The sequence below is a fragment of the Anguilla anguilla genome, chromosome 9 (assembly GCF_013347855.1).
Source record: "Anguilla anguilla isolate fAngAng1 chromosome 9, fAngAng1.pri, whole genome shotgun sequence".
NCBI classification, from domain to species: domain Eukaryota; kingdom Metazoa; phylum Chordata; class Actinopteri; order Anguilliformes; family Anguillidae; genus Anguilla; species Anguilla anguilla.
Genome location: NC_049209.1, coordinates 8,392,900 through 8,416,354, shown reverse-complemented (window position 1 = coordinate 8,416,354; position 23,455 = coordinate 8,392,900). Strand labels below are relative to the sequence as shown.

The 23,455-nt window shown below is 44.5% G+C and overlaps 1 protein-coding gene across 3 annotated transcripts in view; it reads left to right on the top strand.

Moving 5' to 3' along the window:
* Nucleotides 1-23,455, top strand: part of mtus2a (microtubule associated tumor suppressor candidate 2a) — a 77,191-nt gene that overhangs the window by 40,227 nt on the left and 13,509 nt on the right. For all 3 annotated transcript variants that reach the window (XM_035435124.1, XM_035435125.1, XM_035435126.1), the window contains exons 4-7: nt 3,571-3,777; nt 17,392-17,550; nt 19,783-19,881; nt 22,288-22,499. In XM_035435124.1, coding sequence (XP_035291015.1) covers nt 3,571-3,777; nt 17,392-17,550; nt 19,783-19,881; nt 22,288-22,499 — 677 coding nt within the window. The remainder of the gene's footprint in view (nt 1-3,570; nt 3,778-17,391; nt 17,551-19,782; nt 19,882-22,287; nt 22,500-23,455) is intronic.

The following is a 23,455-nucleotide window of genomic DNA, read 5'->3' as shown; positions in this document are numbered from 1 at the left end:
TTTGATCTGAGTCCCAGACCCTCTGAGGGGGCAGAGTCCTGCCCTCTCAATCTGTCCCCAACTGCTGTCCCTTGGCTGTGGAAGCGAGCGAGAATGTACTGGTCTCCAGTATACGACTTGGCTATTGTGAGCTGGTCCCCAGTATACACCTTAGCTACAGTGAGCTGGTCTTCAATATGCAGTTTAGCTACAGTGAGCTGGTCTCCAGTATACACCTTAGCTACAGTGAGCTGGTCTCCAGTATAATGCTTAGCTACAGTGAGCTGGTCTTCAATATGCAGCTTAGCTACAGTGTGCTGGTCTCCAGTATACGGCTTAGCTACAGTGTGCTGGTCTCCAGTATACGACTTAGCTATTGTGAGCTGGTCCCCAGTATACACCTTAGCTACAGTGAGCTGGTCTTCAATATGCAGCTTAGCTACAGTGTGCTGGTCTCCAGTATACGGCTTAGCTACAGTGTGCTGGTCTCCAGTATACGACTTAGCTATTGTGAGCTGGTCCCCAGTATACACCTTAGCTACAGTGAGCTGGTCTTCAATATGCAGCTTAGCTACAGTGAGCTGGTCTTCAGTATAATGCTTAGCTACAGTGAGCTGGTCTCCAGTATACAGCTTAGCTACAGTGTGCTGGTCTCCAGTATACGACTTAGCTACAGTGAGTTGGTCTCCGGTATACGGCTTAGCTACAGTGTGCTGGTTCCTCCAGTGCGTGGCATAGCTAATGTGCTACATGACTGAGCATGGGTGCTGATGTCCAGTCTGCAGGTCTGTAGTTTGGCTGAGATATTACTCTACTCTGCAGAACTTAGCTGCAGTATGAGCCAGCAGCAGACTAGTGCAATCTGTCTGTTATATCTTGCGCAGAAGTCTGTCCATTTGCATACCTCTCTGTGCAGTTTGAATCATAGGCTTTTTTCCATTTGTGTTTCAGAATGCTTTTTTGCAGAAAACTACTGACTGTTGTTACTCACTATACGTTTTGTATGGTTGTTTTATTTTGTGAATGCTAGTACTGGAACAATAGTTTCATGTGAGCAGTGGTTGGTTTCTGAGCTTCGTTATTCACCAGTAAGCCTTCATTTTCCACTGGTGCATGGTCACACTTATTTCAATTAATTACATCACATTGCATGATTGATTTTTTTAGCTAAACAATCAAACTAAGGCATTGTAGTAATACATCTATTATCAGATCAGTATTTGGTTTTTATTAGCTCCATCCTTAACAAATCAGTTTTCATCTCTGAAACTGATTGGAAAATGAAAACCAGTCACCCTTAAATAAAAATGCATATCAGGAGACTAGATGACAGTTCTATGTCTATATGGGGTGAATGAACATAAGTGGTCATCACTAAGCTATTCCATTTGCTAGAAGGAGTTATACCCCCATTTTCTCCATAAGATGTTAAACATCTTCCCCTCAAGTCAGGAATCAAAATGCTACTGCTCAAAAATGAGAGGAGATGAATACTGAAAGATGTATTAATAATTTGTGCTTTCATCACGGAGAGCAGAGGTCTGTGACACGCGACCTGAAATCGAATGTCTATTAGACACTCATCTCTCACCCTGCAGCCAGATGGAGGGAAAGAAAAGACATTTATCTTTAATGATCACAACCATGTCACCAGATGAAAGCTGGCTGCAGTTCCACTGAAGTTCTCAGACAGTGGAGGGGAGGTGCGAAGGTGGGGTTGAGGGGGCGTGGGGGATGGGGGTGTGGGGGGGGTCTTCATTGAATAAATGTGTCTGGAAGCGACATATATGCATGGGTTTCAGGAAAAGGTGTGATCTGATTTTCGACAGCCCCGTACACAGAAAAACAGACTCCTTTGGGTACCGGGTATCAGTCTCTCCAGAGTGGTTTTTGTTCCAGTACATTATGCCGTGTCCCACCAAGCCCGCGGGAAGGAAGCCTTTATCTCTTCCGGCAGGAGGCAGCTAATTCCCCCATGTGGCCCGGGATCGATGCGTCAGGCTGAGAGTGTTTGGCAGGCGTGAAAGGGTACGCGGTGGGCCCCTAAATTCAGCCCCTCGTTCGAGCCTGTGTCCCCTTTTAGGGCATTCCGCAGGAGCTCGTCTGTTTCTTGTGATTTTGAAAATGCACAGTATCGGAGTCGAACACGTTCACCTCTTCCTTTCCCTACAAAAAGGAGATTTTTAAACCGCTAAGGTTTTCCAACGTCCTGCGCTGTGATGGTAGCAGTAATGCTGGCTCTGTTTGTAGTCTTTCCCTGGTGATATCAATGGAACCTTTCCCTCTGATCCCGGTCGTCAATGGAGCTCAAAGAGCATGCAGTCTTTACTGAGGGGCACTGGGTGCTAGGATACAAACAGCACTTCCTTTGCATGGACAGAAGTAACTAGTCCATCTGTGATTGACGCTTGGACAGGAGCAAGTAGTCCTTCATCTAATCTGTTTTCTCTGGCCTTTCGTCCAGTGCACTGGGAATACACACGCCTTTATATGAGACTGTTTAATTTGAGCCTTTCGCCCTCCCTCCATGTCGGATAATCACTCAAACACTAGGGTCTCATATACAGTGCCAAATCTACAGCATTGCATGACTACAGAATTACCAGAAAAAGCATGTGGCTAGACAAGAGCAGACCGTAAAGGGCTATGTAGTTATAATTTGAGAAACGTGCTTATCTGCGATTATTCTCGACTCCAAACTGCCCCAGGAGCCTATTTGCCGACTTAAAGAAAATGTGTAACTGAGTACTAAATATAAGGTTATTAATGCTGACTTGGGAGCAAATGTACAGCACTGAGCATAATTAAAGTTGGTTTATTTCATTGCTGCAAACAATCACCAGTCTGGAGATCTGAAGTATCAGTAATTTGTCGGTGACCCACTGTATCCAGCCAATGAGTGCATGAAGCCCCATTCTCCACTGCACTTTAGCTCTCACATGGGTCTGTTTGACACACAGGGAGCTGTCCTTTCAGCACCACACAGAGCACTGTAAACTGATTACTAAGTGCTCTTAGAATAGAAATGGGGTAATATCCCACAATGTTGTCCTTTCTTTTGTCTTTTCGAACTCCAAACAGTTTTTCTTTTAATTGTTTTAATATGCTGTACTTTTAATCCTGATTTATGGATTAACACCTACTACTGCCGCTACTTATTACTCCATACCTCTAAAAAAGGATTTGAGAGAAAGGGTGGATTCTGTCCACAAAGGTATAAATTACAGTTTATCTAGGGAAAAAAAGTGTAAGGAAGCAACCCTGATAGTGGATATGTGTGAATATTAAAGTGTGACACCCTTTCTCTGGAACATCATGTTTTGTTATTAAAAAGCTGCTTTGAGGCATATTTGATATTTTTTTACTGTTGACTTTTGATATTCCTACATGTACACCAAAACAATCATTTACTGTACTGTATGCCAATTTACTGTATAGTATCTTAACGTTAAAGTGTTAATATATTATTCATTCAAAAGATATAATTTGAGTTAGAATTTGTTAGCATACTTTCTTAGTGTCTCCTGTATGTCTAGTTACTCTCGACATATGAGGAATGAGGTGTATGATCTGTTGAATTATCCTTCCCAGGAGATCAGAGGAAGCCAGCACCTGCATTGGCCCCAAAATCCTTCCTCCCGAAACCGGGACAGTCCGGCCTGCGCCCCCCCGGCTACTCCCGCCTGCCTGCCGCCCGCCTGGCCGCTTTCGGGTTCGTCCGCAGCGGCAGCGTGTCCTCCGTGTCCAGCAACCAGTCCAGCGACAGCACCCGCAGTGACCCCTGCCGCCCCATGTACCGTGAGTGCTCCTTACCTCGCCTTCCACTGCTGTCCATCAGTGTCTCACACCTTTGCTTTTGCCCCCTGGTTTTGTCTCAGCGCTGAGTCCACAATAACAACCTCCGGCCCTAACCACAGAACACCGGAAATCAGCTTCATTCAGTACTAATGTAAAGTTGAGAGCTAGAGGAGATACAACCTTACATAAGTGTCTTTCATATGTAATACTATGTCACCGTTGTGAATGCCTTCAACCTGGGCTGCTCGGTGTCTGTCTGAGAGATCCACGGTGCAGTTCAATGGATTGTGGTGGTGCTGAGTTACAGTAATGCTGCTAGTAATGAGCACTGCTATTCAGAAGAAAAGGAAAGGAATTCATTCCGATTTTTTTTCATTGTTTCTTCAATTTTACTCCCACACTAATACCCAGCATGCATCATTTAATTCAATGGCATATGATTTACATGCTCCTGGTGCCAACAGTGTTTGACCTACCATTGTCTTCATCAGGTATAGCTATCACGTGACATCCAAAAGGAGGCTATAAGTGGGGTCATGGGAAATTATGGCATGAAGCCATCATGGCAAAAAAATGGTTCATATTTTCACAAGACAGCCCAAAGATTCTATATAGGATTATAAAAGTAATACAAACTTGGTAATAATATATACTTCATACCACCAGAACCTGTGAACTGTGAAGAGTGTATGCACACTACCAGTTTTATTTTAATCTCTGAAACTGGCAATCATTTCTCTGTGTGCTCATATTCTGTGAACATGCAGCTTAATATATTTATTTCAATATATTTTCAGTGTATTGCGTGCCCTGTCTCCCCCCCCCAACCCAGATGCTTATCGGGCTGACAATCTCTGGGGAGATTGCAGAGGATTTATGCCCCCTCCACACTGCCGAACTAGAACCACATTAGCATGGGTTTGAATCACAGTTGTCTGAACCATAGCATAGTATCTTTTTCAATTACACTACCTGTGACCAGAGTGATGGCACATGACATCACACTGAATGCTTGCGCCCGCCCAGACCAAGAAGCGGATGAGGGCTATCAACTGATATTCCCCTGAGAAAATATGTCCTGTACTACCTCTGTCTACAGCAAATCTGGCTGTTTGCAGGGATCAGCAATGGCAGCATGTGTCTTTCTCCTTTTCTCTACACATTTTTAGTGCCAATGCCCACGTTACTGTCCACAGCACACACATCAAACCAGTGTGAGTAATATTTGCGGGCTGAGATCTTACATATCAACACATTAAAAAAAAAGCTAATTGGTACACAGTTACAGTAACAATTTATGATTTAGGCAATTAGCAGAGGCTATTAGCCAAAGCAGCTTACAGAAGGTTAATTTAGCATTGCTAGAAAAACTGCTTCATTACAACTTGAGATAAGAAAACTATAATAAAATCAGTGAACCCCCAGGTGAACCCGTTCCTAAGGGAGCCAGCCATATTCCTGCTCTACAGTGGAAAAAGAGTATCCATTAGCTTCCGTGGAAGCCCCTCCTGCATTGTTATTACTCACTAAGTTTGCGGCTTCTAAACAATGCGCGGCCTCCTAGGAGGAGGCTTCTTATTTTTAACAAGCTCCAGTGGTTTTCCGGTAATGGAAGAGGGGCCTCGGAATAAATGTGAGCTTTGCGACACTGTTATAATACCCCCATTATAGTGTTCACAGTTTTCTAAAGAATGAAGACGACTTAGGGGCAGTTCGTCAATGAAACAACCTTGCGCCATTAAGGTCTAGCAACAGTAGCATCGCGATAGCGTTGCCATAGCATTCAACTGCAGATATTGATATCCATGTTTCTTCGCAGCAGAACATTCCACACATTTTAAAAGTTATGACTGCGCTCATAATGCTGCCATTTTTTACATGACCTATTTATGCGCTCCTAGTTACTGTTGATGTAGGCAGCCCTGTTATTAGACCAAGGCAGCCGGTTGGTTTCTCCAGATCTCTTTTTTAAGAGGTATTTAAAGGACCAAAACATTCCGAAGCTTAATCCCCCTGGTGCATCACTGAGGGGAGACACCCTGCAGCGACAGGCTCGTGTCGCTCCCATCCCGCAAGCTGGAGGCTATCCAAAAACAAGGGAAAGGATGGAGCTGGGGCAAGATGAAAGGCAAAATTAGGATTTACTTCCTGTCAAACTGATTTTCCTTAAGAAGGAGTGATGAATGGTTGTCATAGCACTACATTATTCATTTAGCTTCTGCCCTTGTCCGGTATGACTTTCAATTCTGTGATCTCACTGGAACACATTTACACAGCTACCGAATGTTTTTCAATGGTTTTTGAGACAAAGGGGCTCACTTTAGGGTACAAGAGTAATGTTCTGTGTCAAGGTTTCAAATCCAGAAGTCTTCTCATCAACAAGATTCCCTTCAGTCATTCATTTTTATTTATCTGCTTCTTACAGATATTTTCTTCCTATAGCCTTCGTCAATCTATATGTTATTTTTTGCATTTCCATATCAAAGGCCCTCCCTCTTCTCCTTCTGGATGACTGAGCGTCTCAGTGGGATGTTAAAACACCATTTAAATGATCCAGCCCACAGGCGTGGTGCAGATAAAAAGGGATCTCGCATACTCATTTCTTTTTCATCTGTGCATTTTCTCCCGCCCTCTAAACACAGAGAAGGTGGTGTGTATTGAAAAAAATAACGTAATAAATTGTGGTTGAACTCATTGGGTAAGCAGTTAACAAATTGCGAACAAACCCTTTTAAACTGCACTTTGGTCAAACTGCCTCAGGAAGATCCAGGTTCCCGGTGCGGTGATGTGCCACTCATATGAGACAAAGTTTCACATTGAAACACATGCATTGCAGCTCACTCAATGGGTTTATCCACAAATTACACTGGTAAATTCTTAGCTTTGACAGCCATTTTGGTTCTCTTGCAATCAAGGCCATTAATGGGACACCACTGTTTTTTTTTTTTTTTTTGCACCAGGGCACTGCTCTAATGTAATAGTAATCTCATTACGTTGCTTTGGAGCCATTGTTTTAATTGCAATTGGCTTTTGCATTGGCTCGGGAAATCTAGAGATGCAATGCTCCCCAGAGACGACTAACCTGGCAGTTAGAATCGATTAATAAGGCCTAGCTGGTGTTAAAGCAGCCCCTCTAATTGGCTAAATGTGTTTGAAATGAAGAGGGTGAAGCCTTGAGTGTGAACACTGCTGAAGTGATGAGCCTGTCTCTGTTGAAGCAGTGGGGTAAATTGACGAGAGCTCATTCTCATCCCATTCTTTCAAAATAAAAGCTGGTTGGGTTGAAAAATGTGTTTCGGTGGAAATCAATGCGTAAGGATCTTTTTTAATTCCCCAAGAAGGTTAGACATCCAAGCGCAGGCTAATCAATGACAGAAGTGTATACAGCCAGATGTATTGTCAAAGCAAACGGTGATGCCTTGAAATGATGGTAGTTAAACAATTCCTTTGAAATCCCACAAACCACATCACGCCACTCGATTTTAGCGAATGTTTGGCCCTGCCAATGTGCTTCAACTCCGGCAGCAGATTTCAGTGGATAACTCCACAGAAGCCGTGGAGGGGAATGCATGGAGAAATATAGCAAAAGAAATGCATCATAGAAATGCATAAAGACTGCCCTCTAAAATGGATAAAGTGTACTGTAGGAAAGTATGTGTCAACTTCATGCCTCCTCTGCTTCATTAGCTGATATTTCTCTCTCTTAAGGTTGTACTTCCCTCAGATAATATTGACAATGCAATGTCAACAGTAGCAATGATTCCTTAGAGGCACTGGAGTTGACTTGTGGTCCATGAGCAGATATTGAGGAAAAACAATAGATCCGGTTTAATGCGGGAAATGTACAAGTATAGCATGTTAATCACAAAGTGCTTCTGCTTTCTGAATTCTACTCAGACAGAGAAGTGAGGTCCTGCATTATGTAAGAAATACTGTATCCCATGGAAGGGGTGTGTGGCGGTGTTTAATTTCAGAATCCACTACAGTGACAGATTCAGTTTCACTGAAATGGCAAAGATCAGTTGCATAAATATCAATAACACTTTATGTGGCCCTTTTTGCAGAATGAGCTTTTGTTGCATCAGTATTTTGGTCAGGTTCTTTTTTTGCATTTATCCAAATTTATTTGCATACTCAAGATCAGGCAACAATGAGGTAAGGGCAAGTAATGCTTTGTTATATACACAGGGAGGGGCCGGAGGCAATGACCTTCAGGAAACCTGGCGTGTATGTGTGCGTGTGTGTGCGTGTGTGTTTGTGTGCGCGTGTGCACATGCGTGTGCGTGTGCACATGCGTGTGCATGTGTACGTGTGTGAACATTTGCGTGCGTGAGTGCATGTGCGTGTGTTTGCATGCATGTGTGTATGTGTGCTGTCAGAAGCAAAAGAGGAATCTGTATAGCATGTAGTACAAACAGCACTGAATTTGACCCTTTCATTGTGTGTCAGACAGCCACTTCTCTTCAGTGTTTTTTGTGTAGACCTACAGTAGGCTTAAATCTGTACTTCAAGAACCTTTCCAGCCCCTCCAAACTGTGACCCAGACTCACATTATCAGTGCTGTTTAATATGCATGACCACACTGAAATATTTATGGCAAAACATTAGTTTACCCTTTATATGGTCTATTTAAAATTCTCCTATAAAAATCTTCCATGAAGGGCTGGTTTTCAAGACAAACATTCGTGGAGTGCCACGATTATGCAATATTTATGCAGATGAAAAATCCAGGAAGTCAGATCAGCGTGGTGTTTCCCTTTGCTGCTCACTTCCTCCTCTCATTAGGAGCGCCGTACGAAGCAGCTGTGGAGCCGCCTCACAGCTAGGGATATTTTTAATTCTGCCTGTGAACAGTGCAAAGCTGCTAATTACACAATAGGGTGCGATACCTTGGCCTACGGAAGAGAATACCATAGAGTTCCTTCTTAATTACGCACATTATCATCATCTGAATTGCTAAAAATCTGGATTTAATTATATATCGGCTCAAACTATTTGTGCATTTGTTTGCTCACATGCTTTTAATCCCATACTGTAATCTTTTAACACACAGATGAGGCAGTGATATGCTAATTCTGTTTGTACAAATAAATAAAAAACCCGCCTCCGGCTTGGCTTTCTGGGTTCTTTCGAGCACATGAAGGATTTTATAATTACCAGCGGACAGCTGTGCACAGTAGCTCGTCTGACATTTGAAACAGACCTGCATGCTCCACTGTTATTTATTCAGGTTGCCATTTGCAGGATGTTTGCACAAGCAGAGATTGAGAGACATACCACATCGTAGCCTGGAAGTTGTGGAGAGTAGGTACGATTATTGTGGTGTTCTGAAATGAAGAATCAGGATTCTCATTTGCACAGGTATAAAGAATCAGGATTCTCATTTGCAAAGGCATGAACAATTGCATTATTTTATTTGTTTATTTATTTATTTTGCTTCACTGGGCTATGGCATTGGACATTAGAAGATGTGAGGAAATTTATGAAATTACTGATTAGATAACAGTTATTTTACTATCCCAGAATATTTCATAATACATTAGTGCATTATGTTGCTAATTACCACAGAATACACTGTGCTTTTTTTTTTACATTTGAGGAAGTTAATTAGTTCACATTAAATCACCTGATTACCTCAAACAAGCGAATTTATACTTATTTCAAAGGAACATATTGTTACTCTGCACTTGAATGCTGATTATCTGTGAGGTCGTTATTGCCAGCCCTACTAGAAGTAAGCAGCATAATTTCAGTACAACTGCAGTAATCAAGAAATACAAAAAACTAATCGGATGCCCCTGCAAGAAGGTGTAAACTAGCACTAGAATAATTATTTTGTCTGTCATGTCTCTCTCGCTCTCTGTTCACTCTGCCATTGCTCTCTCTCTCTCTCTGTCTCCTCTCTCTCGCTCTCTTTCAGGCTCTCTCTCTATGTCTTTCTCTCTGTATATCCCTGTCTCACTGTTCACTCTGCTCTCTCTCTCTCTCTCTCTCTCTCTGCCACTGCCTCTGCCTGACAATTGTGCGGACTAATAAATCAAAGAGGTTCAACTTCCTGAATGGTACACTCAAAACTAAACGAATCAGTACTGTTTTTCTATGTTGCTTCTGGAGTTATAATGATAATGAATCACCTGTCTCATTTTAATGTCTGTCTCCGTGTACAGTTTGCTATTTGTGAAGCAAAATGATGCAGAATTTACACTGGCAAATGGCTTCAGGATGATTTATGCTTTTGTTCAAAAAGGTAACTGAAGCACCACACGGATTCTCTCACTTACCAATAAACAAAGAGCATTAATATCCAGCATGCACAGTAAATCTTCGGAAGTGGTCTTGTCTTTTCATACTTTGTTATGACAGATGAAGTTTTTATGCCTTAAACAGCATAGGAAGAGTCGTGTCCCATTATGCCGAACAGAATCATGCGTCACTGTACACCTGCACGTCCCTTTCTCGGGGGAGAGGTGAAGCATTATCCCCACCGGAAGGAGTCTACAAAAGAAAATCTCAGCCAATTATTTGAGGCCGGTCTCTTTCATGAATGCGATGGCCGAGGCTGATCCTCAGCCTTAATAAAATTTTGGGGGGATGAAGCCGAAGGTCTCATTGTCCCACCATGAGCCTTCCTCTCACTCTCCTTTCACAGCTCTGAGCTTATCCTGTGTAAGCCTTTCCCCCAATCTCCCGCTGAATAAGTTTCCAGGCTCAGCGTCTCCTTGATTCATGTGACCTTTGTAATTGTCGACCTTTTCTTTTCAGAAAAGGATGCTCACATTTGACATAGGCTCAGGCTCAGAATTCTCTATCCCAAGCTGCTTCACTCAAGGGCTGTCTGCAATATGATTGCTGGGACAAGGCGTTAAGTAAGGTTAAGACATAAGATATCCGGCTCGTTTCTATAGGGCCTTGCTGTTTGCCACTTCTGAGAGACGGCTGGGTGGCAATTGTTCTGTGTCGGTTTAAGATATTATACCTCAAATATAGGTCTATTTGTATTCCGTATTTCCTTTCTGATTTTTTTACTCTGTGTTCCCTTTGGTCTTTTTACTTCTGTCCCCATGTTAGACGAATTAATTCCCACCTTGGAATGCAGAAAACCAGACAGAAAAGTCACCGACACATCTCCCTCTCGCAGGGTCACCGTTAATCTCAACCCCCGTGCCGTGCTTCCCCATCCTAGGTCAGCTGACTTACAGAGCTGTGCCAATCAGGGCGATGGAGCTGGGGAGAGGCTGGAGAGGGGCAGTGTGTGGAGAAGCATTTCCTGGATAGCAGCATCGAGTGTCGCTTAGGGATCTGAACCCTTGACCTGTGGGTCAGGATATCAATTGGGTGCTGGGGCAGGAGAGGAGTGCACGGGGGCTGCTGCTCTGTTGCCTTATTCCTGCATAGTGCATGAATTACAACAGCTAGCACTAAAACAGCTTAAGTGATCTGTGGGTTCAGTTGGTGCGAGATATCTCTTTGATCTATATTATTCTATATATAGAGTGTATGTAATGCACAGTAAAATTATGTAAATTATTGTGACAGTGATGCAATCAACATAAAAGGGACATTTTGCAATCCATTTATCACAAATTAGTCCTCCCTCAGAGGCATATTTATAATTATATTTGTTATGATTGAATCCTGTGATATATTGCAGGCTGGTAGACAATTTCCTTTCATTAACATTTCTTCACAGAAAGACCATCATCTGACCCTCCTTCCATATTACCCCTCCTCTCTCTCCTCGTTCTGCACTCTACTCTCACACCGTCTCTCCACCCCTCCACCCCTCCTCCCCCTCCCTCTGCCAGCCATGCATGACCTCACCACAGAGCCTCCTTCTCCCTTCCTCTTTTCCCTTAAAGCCCATCCATCATCCCTTGGGCTTGTTCTCCGCACTTTGCGTCTAAATTATGCTTGTCGCCATTATTTCCTCATTGTTTCCTTCCCTGAGCTCCATTAAGCACGGTGCGGAAGCCCCTGTTCCAGACTGCCTGTGTGTCCTAGCAATTTGACCACCAAAAAAGCTGATCTACAAAGGTGGATTCAGCAGAGCTTATATTAACAATTTCCCCCCTTTTTGTCTCCTCAGTTACTAATTGTACCTCTTGAGATACTGCGGTGCCACATATGCAAACAAAAAGAGGGCAGCTGAAGCATGCTCAGTCCACCAGTGCATTTGCCCATGAACCCGTGAGACGATCTTTCACATAACAGACAGTACTCCGTACTACAGGATAGCTAGCGCAAATTGTTATGGAGGTGCATCTTGCTCTGATGACCACTGCCAGTTTAAAATGTTTGAAAAGAGAACTGCTTTTGGCTTATTAGGGAAAAGAGACAAAATGGCTGTATTTTAGCTGCTCTGGTCACATTACTGAGATGTACCATTGTTACAACTTCCCTTGCCAGCTCCTATATAGATATATAGATCCTATATCACATAGATCCTGCAGTACTGTGCATAATTCGTCATTAATCGATTCACCAGTCTGTGCATTGTGTGGTGCTCACGTATCAATAATATCACTTTTGGGTTGGCAAGCACCGATGATCTTTTCAAGGACACTTGAGGCTTCTTCTCTCATTGATTTTCAATCCTTAACCTTCATGCTATCAGTGGTAGCATTTAGGTGATTATAGCTTGAAATTGATTTTAATGACACTTGATCAAGTGTGTACATAGTAGAAAATGGAACATAGGGATTGCATCTACTACATCTACAGTGACAAACACATTTCTTTTTAACTTGGCCCTGGAATGCACAAGATTCAAAGCACCCCCCTTCATCTGTGAAACATGGTGGTGGGGTTGTTTGGGCATGTTTGGCTGCCACAGGTACTGGCTCACTTGTCTTCATTCTAGATGTGACTGCTGATAGAATTAATTTTGTGTACAGAGTGTACAGAGGCATCTCATCTGCTCAAGCTCAAGCAAATGCCTCCTAACTCATTGGATGGCGCTTCATCCTACAACAGGACAATGATCCCAAACATACTGCTAAAGAAACAAAGGAGTTTTTCGAAGCCAAAACTGGGAAATTATTGATTGGCCAAATCATTCACCCGATCTAAATCCAATTGAACGCACATTTCACATGCTGAAGAGAAACCTTAAGGCAACCAGCCTCCAAAACAAGCAGTAGAACATGACTACTTTCATTTACATAACATCAATACATCCCAAACATTATGGTACTTTATATACTATGTATAAAAAGTGCTGTAGTTTCTACATCCTGAAACCAAAGTGAATAAAAATCCCCTTAAATAAAACCAGAGAATGTGCACTTTAACTACATATGAATTGTTTGATTGCATATATACTGTACTGCATATTTATATGCAGTGAGCACGACAATGTTTGGGACTGTGACATATTTCTTTCTTGATTTGGCTTTGTACTCCACAGTTTTAAATATGCAATAAAACAAGTCACACGTGGTTAAAGTGCACATTCCCAGCTTTTATTTAAATGTGTGTTCATTAATGAGAAGCACTGGGAAGCACAAAAGCAGTTCATGCTGGTTGAATCGAAGCAAACATTTCAGCTGTTTCTTTTTTCAAAGGGAGAGATAAAGATGCCCTTGAAAATAATGGTCTGCGTGTATCAGAACTGTGTTGCTTTACGCTGTTATCTCTATAGATGTTCATTTTGTTTCTCTTCTGTCTTCTCCAAAGCTGCAATCCCTGCTGTGCCATGTCTCAGGGCAGTGTCTCTAGCGAAGCAGGGAACTCTCACATCACAACAACAAGCTTTTCCTCTCATTTAAGTCACCTAGAATGTATAATAACCTAGAAAAAGCATGTGAATGGATTTCCTTAATATTTATGAATCACGCTTTTGAGGTCCAATAGGTCACTGAACACATCCGCTGGGGTATTTTCACATATTCTTCATCCATTTCTTTTTTCCCTGGGATTTCCTCCAAATTTTGAATTCCCAAGTGTAGTCAATGGCTTGTTCCATCACAGCTAACTCCTTTGTTCTTTCAACAGAGGGCAGACAACAAATCTGCGGTTTCTTTTCACTCTGCTGTTCATCAGTTGGCATCTACAGTTGTTGTTTTGGCAGAGTACGGGCGGCTGTCTGCACACTGCTGATCTACCAGATACATCACACTTTGTGTTTGTTCAAGTGTGATGTATCTGATATGTCACGCTTGAACGGAGAGAAAGGTTCAAGCCTGCCTATTGAAACCCTTCCTCCAGGTTGACCATTTATGTTTAGCATTTTTTTTAAAGTACAAATGCTCAGTGATAACAACTGCATGGATAATTATTGATGGAGCAGCAGTATGCTCATTCTGTGGTTAAAGGAAACAAGATACAATGCACAGCACATGTGTGCACACTACAGTGGTCTGTGTTGTACATACCTCAGAAACCTGAGTAGGAGAACTGTGTGCAGTATTGGACCGTTGAGTACTCAGTGTTTAACCTGTGTTTTTTAAAGCCCTCACTTTAAAACATTGAAGCACAGCTCTGTAATACTTTTTTTTTTTTGAATGCTTTATCGCTAGGCGTGGCAGTATTTTTCTGGCCCACAGGAAACTCTCAAACATCAAGGCAAAAAATGGAGCTGGGAATATCTCACAATCCTGCTACTCTCTGAACAGCTAACCCAGTTCTACACAATGTTCACACTGCAGGGGCTCTGAAATAAAATTATAAAGGCATTTTTAGATTGAGCAATGGGATGCCCCTCATTTTCTCCTAGCCAATCGCACGATAGCGGCATTAACACAGCACCTTAATTGCCTGCTCTAAAGCCATCAGATACGCTGGTATTATGCGTGCTCTGGGTTGTTTTTATTGCTTTTGCACCCCGAGCATGCACAAGTCTCCCTCAGAATATCAGTCATTTTTCTGGCTGCTGTTTGTATTTTGGTCTAATGTTCAATTCCTGGGCAATTTCAGTGTGATGGTGGTGGTGGTGTGCTCGGCACTACACTATAAGCCTTGACATTTTCAGCCTTGGTGAGAAAATTGCCACCGGGAAATTGAGCGATGATAAATTTCTTATTTAAAAAAAAATACTTTTAAAAGCAATCACTCTTCAGAAGCGCTGTTGTTCAACTGTTGAGTTAGATCTTAGTTCTTCAGGGCAAGATCAGGTCTATTTCCAGTCCATAATATCGTTTCTTCTAATAAAGCCTTCCCCCCCATGGAACCCTGTAACCTGTTTAATGAGAAATTTGGTGTTACTAATTGCTGTATTTTAATAGTTCCTTTCATCTTCCTCGTGACTCCCTGAGTTATTAAAAGAACCATCACTGAAAAGCACCATCACTCTTCACAGTCATACTTTTCTGTGGACATTGCACCTGAGCACCCTTGGATCATGCCAGTCCCTGCCTTTGTAGGAATTTCAAGCCGCCCACCTCGCCTCTTTGGTCGTCTGCGCTGATGCTGACCAGCCTGAATAATTCAAGGTTGTCGGAAAGAAGACCTGCATAGCTTTCATTATTTTCAACACAGGGCACTCAAACCTCCTCTTGTGTGGAGAAACTGAGACCCTCAGCTTATTGATGAAACGATCCACAACCTGCTGTACACGCAAAAACTGATGGCTTGCCGGAGCCTTGCCTATGCCTGTGACAAGTGAAGTATATTGTTTTAGCTTTGGGCATTTACACCTAGCGTGTTAGTGGACCTTCGCCTATAGTCTATATCAAACGCACTTGTAAGACAGCGGTGGATGTTAAGAGGATCGTAAGTGAGATGATGGATGGTCTGATAGGGATGGGGAAACTGGCTGCTTCTTTGCCAGGGAAGTGGGTCAACGGAGGAAAGATGAAGACAGGCGGGTAAGTCCCAGTGATGGGAGCCATTCATCTAATCCAGCAAGCCAACATACAAGGCCAGACCCTACACTCCCGCAGTGGGAGAGAAGCTTCTTCAAGACAACCAAACATCGACCATATGACCAAAATTCTGGGGCTGTTTTTCATGGTTTTGGCTAGGCCCCTTAGTTCCAGTGAATGCAAATCTTAATGCAATGATTTTCTAGACAATTCTGTGCTTCCAACTTTGTGGCAACAGTTTGGGGAAGACCCTCTCCTGTTTCAGCATGACAATGCCCCAGGGCTTGCAGCGTGGTCTATATAGAAATGGTTTTGTCGAGATCGATGTGAAAGAACTTGACTGGCCTGCACAGAGCCCTAACCTCAACTCCGTCCAATACCTTTGGGATCAATTGGAAAGCCAAATGCAAGCCAGGCCTAATCGGCCATTCAATGCCCAACCTCACTAATGTTCTTCTGGCTGAATGGAAGCAAATCCCTGCAGCAATGCCCTAACATCAAGCATAAAGAATTCCGAGAAGAGTGGAGGTTGTTATCGCAGCAAAGGGGGGACCAACTCTATATGAGTGCCCATAATTTTGGATGAGATGTTGGATTTCAGCTGTCCACAGACGTTTGGCCATGTAGTGTATCACTGACCCATAACTGCTGTCTTTATTTTAAGCATTTGTGATAAAGGATATATATATTGCGGAGGTAGTTTAGAATGTTTTTTAAAGGTATTTTACAAAAGGATGATGCAGAAAGGCTATTGTAGTTTCATTGTTGTGAGTACAAGAGTGGGATTCTGTGTGATTGAATCAAGACTCAATCTGTTTTCACCGATTAGTAAAATTTAGTTGACCTCAGCTCTTTCTTTGATGCTGTGCTTTAGCTTTGTGTGATCTAGGTCTGAATCAGGCCCGCGCCTCTTCAGTTTGCGTAATTAAAATACTTATTTATTCACTTTGGCGTTCAATTTAAATACTAATGGGAACGTTAGGACGTACAAGCGAAGCGAACGGCATTGTAATTCACCATTACAAAAATAATTTACTGACGGACTGACTGCCTGCAGCACCCGAAGCCTAATAAAGAAAAGGCATCAATCTTTAATCAGCTCTCGGGGAAAGTGCAGACTCAGTCGTGCCGTCTCAGATTCTTTGTCTAAGTGCTCAGTTTCAGAATAAATCCTCGGGAAATAATCTACTCGGGAAAACCCCAGGTACAGTCCAAGGAGGTGAGTCTACAGAAGGGAGAGGATGCTAATTGTGCGGACAAAGAGTAGCGTGGCTCAGCTGTCCCAGATGTCACTGAACAAGCGGGACTGATGAGCTGCACTTGCATGAGCGTGTGGCCCCACGATGGTGGAATGACCTCCCTGTGGAGGTCAGAACAGCTGAGACACTGACCCATTTCAGACGACGACTGAAGACTCACCTCTTCAGGCTGCACCTCTCCCCATCCCTCCCTACCCCCCTGTAAATGACTGTAAGCTTAGGGTTGTAACTAGGCAGCTGTTTCGTAGGTGACCTAGGTGCATTAACTGTCTTAACTACTACTTGTATTTTTTCCATAGACTGCGTTGTTGCCGTTCTCGTTGTTAGTGTTAATCAGTTTAACCCTCAGGGTCCAAGTTGAACTATGCGGTTGTTCCCTGCACTTGGACCGGTACTTCTCTCTAGGGGTTTCGTCATACTTGTTCCTGGTTATGGTTACACACTTTGTTGTACGTCGCTCTGGATAAGAGCGTCTGCCAAATGCCTGTAATGTAATGTAATGTGTGCATCCATTCCATGTCGCTGCATACGGTATGTGTTTCCCTCTCTTTCAGGCCCCAGCAGTGTGAGCGACGACCCGCCCCTTCACAGGGTGACCACGCTTTCGGGCGGCGAGACCCCCCGGGCCCCGAGCCGCAGCAGCCCCCTGCCCCCCAACGCCCCCGCCCCGACTCGACGCTCCCTCATGCTCCCGGCGCGCGGCTCCCCCGTCGGTGAGCGCCTCTGTCGTCTCCGTCGGAAAACCGCCGCCGCGTTCCTCTTCCTGTGTTCTCTCAAACGTCTTTCGTCTGATTTGATTGGCTGATAGACCATTCCGTATCACTTTGTCTGCCACGTTAGTCCAGCCCTTGATTGCATTTAGCATATTCTCTGCCTCCCTGCTGATAGCGCTGATGATATCTCACCGGGACTCGGGCTCAAAATCTCCTTGATCATGTGACTGACACAAATCATGTGTTGGCAGGAGTGCTGGCAAAAACATGTGGTATTATGAGTTTTTTGGGGGGAAAAAAGCAACATATCAATATTCACAATTGCACTGAAAGACATTCAAATAAGTCCTTGTATCATAATTATATTATATATTGCAAAGGCATTTGTGGGAATCCACTGTCAATGTTCTATCCTGGGTGTCAGGGCATGCTCACCTGGTGCAGTCAGCTCAGCGATGCAAAGAATGAAGTATTTATATCTAATCAGGGCTCGATGCTTCAGAGTGTCACTCAGCTACCTGCAGTCCTAGGGCACACAGCGTGTTATAAGTGGGCTCAGATGCCTAATTAATTCTGGTACGAAAGTGTGGTTGGATGCTCCCAGGAAGTGGTAGATTGAAGACAAACATTCATACATATATTTATGCACACACATGTGCATTCATCAAGTTCAAATTTATCAGACCTGCTTGCAAAGGCATCCTTTTCTCCACAGCTCAATTAAAAATAGTAATTAAGAAGCAATTAAGTAGTTAAGGCATAGCTTGAGGTCTTACAGTGGGATGTCTTGGAGAATTTAATTAAGGAAGAACCAACTTGGGGGAGTGTACGGCTGGGGGAGTTGTCTTTGTTCACAGATTTTCTTAAAACACTATTTGAAGTGGTTTACTTCACCTGTCAGTTGAAGAATAGGAAGAGGATATCTCTGAGATCAGTGGCAGGTGTGTGCCAGGAGAATGAGCAGCCCTTTTGATCAGCGGGGATAGACCACACTGTGACAAAGCCTTTCTTTATAAGCGTGACAACGCTACGCTATCTGTAGCAGAGTCCACTCTTATTAGTGTGGCTGAGCCACCACCACTTTGCCGGCTCAGACATGCGGCAACTTCAGGTTTTATGCAACACTTCTCAGAGACGTTGCCTCTCTTTCTCCTTCCCGCCATTTCCATCTCTCTCCTTTCTTCCCCGTCTTTCACTCTCTCTCTTCCTCACTGTTTCATTCTGCCCTCCACATCCACCCCTTCCCTTCCTTTTCCCCTTTCTTTTCTTCTCCCATTCTCCCTTTTCTTTTCCCTCAGCTTTTCTTCCTCCCTCTCACCCCCCCATCCACCGCACTGATAGCCTCTGTCCATGTGAGCTCTCTGCAGGGCCCTGTGGCTGGTGGTCCTGCACAGCTTCCTCCCTCCTGCCCCGCCCCCTCCCCCCCCCCCCCCTCCCCCCCTTTGCCCTAGACGCACGTGGTGACCGCATTGGGATCGCAGCTGCATGTCTGTTTCACGCCCCTGCTTCGCCTGTGAAATTATTAATATCTCACTCCAGACCCCAAACCTTTTATCCCAGATAAATCTCTGTGCGCCTGGTGCTGTTCCACCTCAGTCAGCAGCGCTCCTGTTTACCCCCACCTGGGGACCGCTGCTGCAGCCGGAGCGGGTCCTCCTGTGGGAACTATGAGGAAGGAGCACTGCTGCCACCTACTGGCTGCAATGGATACATCGCCTTGTCATTGTGCCATTTTGGCGCTTTTCTGTCAAAACTGGCACTTTATTGGTAGTTGCTCTGGGCTACGTTATAAGTGAATCTGGTTTTAGCCAGAATATATTTTCTTGCAGGGCAGGGACAGCACCTCTGCATGTAACTCTGACTTGGTTGACGTGATTTTTTAAGGATGTTTCTGTTTTGTTTATTTGTTCTAAGGATTCTCATTGAAACTAATTGGTGGCGGACTATGCTTGAGTTACAGCAGCTTGGAAAGGGAGGAAGGAGAGATGATTTTCTCTTTTGTTTATTTTTCTTATTTATGTGTTTCTGAAAGATCTGCAGCTGCATGAAAACTGAATGTTACATGTCTATGCAGCATGTGTATCAGACACTCTCTGGAATTTAATATGCAGTTTCCTTCCTCTGTGCCCCTCTCTCTTTTCCACACTCTGCTGTTAGCCTGTGAATGAAAGGACTGGTTGATAAATGCAGTTCATTTTAAAGGTTTGTTCCTTTATTCGTTGGTTTTTATAGCCTCCAGGAAGGAGATACAGAAGGACGTGGAGGTTGTCCGGCCTGTGGTCTCCTCCCCAAAGAAGTGTGCAGTGGTGTCACCCAAACCCCAGTCCCCAGGTGAGTCATCTGACAACCCGTGACAATGTTTTGAATCCCTAGGCGAGTGCTCTGGGTCTCCAGGTGAGTAAACTGGGACCTCCAGGCAGTTTTGAATCATTTGCTGAGTGTTCAGAATCCCCAAGAGACTCCAGGTCTGAATCTTCAGGTATTTTTTCATGAGGAGGGCTTTCTTAATCTCCAGGTGGTCATTGGTTTGTTCCCACATTCTTTTAGCTTGGTAACTATGTTGAATGACTATTTTCCATTTGTAGTTGGTCTCAACAAGAAGGTTGTCGCTTACACATTGTGCGTTAAACTTAATTGTACTGAGCTCAGAAAGGTGACCCATGTTCAGCTATAGTACATATGAACACAATTTAGTAGGTGTGGATTCCCTGGCCCTCGTTGCCAGGGGACTGTCTACCCCCTGTTGTGAAATATGTTTGGGCCAATCAGATGCCAGCTTTGCCACTGTGCTCCAGTAAAAAGCAAAGCGCATTGGAATATTAAATGGGATCACATAGGAGGAAGGGCTAAGTTTAGATGAGCTCATTACCACCTGCCCCCTATTCACCAGTGTTGGGATTCAGTTACAGCCCTGGTGACACTCAACACTCTGGCCATAATAAATAGCTGTTATAATAAGCCACTTCATGACATTCATCCCAGTTACACAAAAAACCTTAATCCGCACTGCAGGAAAGTAAAGTCTCCTCCCCTTCAAAGACTTCATTGTGTTCTTAACTCAGGCTTTCTGGTGTTATTTTAAATCTGTCTCTTCAGTCAATTTGCATATTCAGTTCAGTTTTTTGTCCTCTCTGCACCTGGGTCATATTTACCTCCTCTCCTGGCTCCTCCCCTACTCGTCCTCCAATAGACAAGGTTGTCCTTTGTCCTGCCCTCCTCCACGTTTTGTTAGGGGGAAACTCCCACTTGTCCTCAGCAGCAGAACAGAGTGCACGCCCTCCCCCGCTCACCCTCAACACCTGACTACCTGATATAACCGCCCATCGTTTCCACGGAGACGTTTCCCTGGCTGCTAGGTAACGGTGATGTGTTTGCAGCCAGGCTGCTTGCGCACCTGCCGGTGTTGAGTAACTGCCCTCTGCACTCCACTGCACAGCACCGTATGCGGGAGCAGACACAGGCCGTGGCACCGCTGCGCATCGGGGAGTTAAAGCCTGTCTGATTTATTGCGCTGGCGGTGGAGCACGTTGCCTGCGCTGGCGTTTTTATTGCGCACTCTGGAGAGGACTGATTAATGCAACATCCTGCAGTGGCGCGGTACTTTTTATAGTCCAACCTGAAAAATAAAAACTAACAGGGTCATATTTGCAGTCGTGGTCATTTTATAGCCTTCCGTTTTTCAGTAGTTTTGTTACCTTGAACGTTCGCTTTCAACATACTGTATATTTTACAACTCATGCCCCAATCCGTGACTTTAAACTTCACTTACAAAAATCTGTTAATGCTAAATCAATTATTACCTTTGCTCGGTTGTCAGCCAGTGTAGAAACTGAAGGCTTGCTCTTGCGGGAGGGCAGTGTGATGTCTCTCTCATTGTCATAACTCTCGAGGGTCTGTCTGCCCATCAGTCACAGAATAAGCGAAAGAGAAAGAGCTGTGAAAGAGTTTCTCCCAGCAGAGAAAGACCCGGCAGCAGCTGGGGGGAGGGTGCAGTGATGGAGAGATAGAGAGAGTGAGGGATGGAAGAGGCAGAGAGATGGATGGAGAGAAAATGTTTCTTATCGCTGCAGGCCATCTCTCCACGCCAGCGTGACCCATCTGAAAATATCAATTTGTCTTAGCGAGAGGTTGATTGAGCTTCCTGAATGTCAATTGCCTCTTATTGTTTGCAACGCAAGAACATTCGTTCTGACCCTCACCTGTTTTCCAAATGCCTCCCAATCAAATCTGGTGGGTGTGTAATTCATACAGATGGCCCTGGGTGGAAGGAATCATTAAAGGCATGAGCTCCCGCTCCATGCTTCCTCCCCGGCCTCGTTTCACAGTAATGAAGTCGATGGATCATCCTGTCCCCGAGTCCGCTCAATAAAAGCGTCAGCGCTCGTCTGATTCGTCAGCGAATGAGACGCGTCGTCTTTCGGCGGCCGTTCCCCGCCGCCGCCGCTCCTGTTCCTCTTGCGGGAGCTTCACCGATCGATTCGGGGAGTTCGCGATGGTTTGAGACACGTGAGCTCTTGTAGAGCTGAAGGATGTCTTGTAGGCCTCATGTGACTGTGTACTGGGCAAATTTTGGAATTCAGTGGTGAAGGTGTAGGTGTTTTCTGCCATTGATGGGAAAATGTGGGTTAGATTTGTTCTTCCCAGTTTCTAATCTTTATCCTCCACCCCCCCATCCCCCCCCCCCCCCTGCTTTTTCCCAAACCCCTGTACCCCCCCCTCACCCCGTCCCGGCCTCAGTGCATGCGCGGCAGAAGCCAGCGGCGGGGCGGGGCGCCGGCGTGGCGGGCGGGCCCCAGGGCGCGGGGGGCGCGGAGCGCCTGGCGGTGCAGTGCCTGCAGGACCGCTGTGAGCAGCAGGCCAAGCAGCTGCTGCGTCTGCAGGCCGAGCTGAGGAGGGCCGCCCTCGGCCTGGAGGTCTTCGCCGTCAGCACCCAGCACTTCAGCCGCAAGGTACTGTAGGCCCACCCCCCCCCCCCGCCCCCCCCACGAAAAACCCCACACCCAACTGCTGTCTCTCAGTGAAGTGCAGAAGAAACTGGCAGAAATGAACTCGCTGTGTCTTTAAAGTACAGAATTCAAAAGTACAGAATTCACTTCTGGCTGTGTTTACTGTACAAATCAGAACTCTTGGTAGTATAATTTTGACAAAAATGTGACAGAAAACCCGGGTTATTGAGGCGTATCTCAGTAATTAAGCATGGTGTTCACGGTCTGCTTGAAATGTCATCCAAGTTACTGTGCACAGCTGTCGGTGGGTCATTAGAATATCTTTACTGTACAGGGAAAAAACCATTTTGCTGTTGCATGGTTAACAGTATTTGCATTTCTCTTCCTGCCAGACTGTTGCACACAAACTGATTCAGTTGCATACTGTACCTACAGCACAGAGCCTCAGGCAGCACAGCACTGCAAATACAGCTGCTAGTGGGATGTCATGTAAGGTCAGGGTTAGATTTTATCCATCCAACTGCAGAATAAAAATGCATCAGCTCTATGCAGCGATGTCACATGGTATCACGGGTGTATGAATTATAGCACACTATTGTGGAACAGCACACAAGGTTGTGCAGCTCAACTGCTCCATTGAGAACACAACTATACCGGGTCCACAGAAGCCCATTGTCAGTCTGGGCTGGGATGCTGCACTTCAAACTCTTGCTGGTCTTGTCCATAGTTTGTATTGTTATATTCAGTTGGTACATTCTGAGTGATCAGTCTCACTGGGTCTATGAGGTGCAGGAACGTTGTGTGACAGCACATATGGAGACTCTAATATGGAAGACAGCTGACAGATTGTAGAGCCACTGAATGAAATGATGCCCTCTGCTGTCCACGAAAAGGAAGTGTCATTCAGTAATTGCAGCTTCAGCTGATGGAAATTATGGTTTGAATTTTGCGAGTTGTGT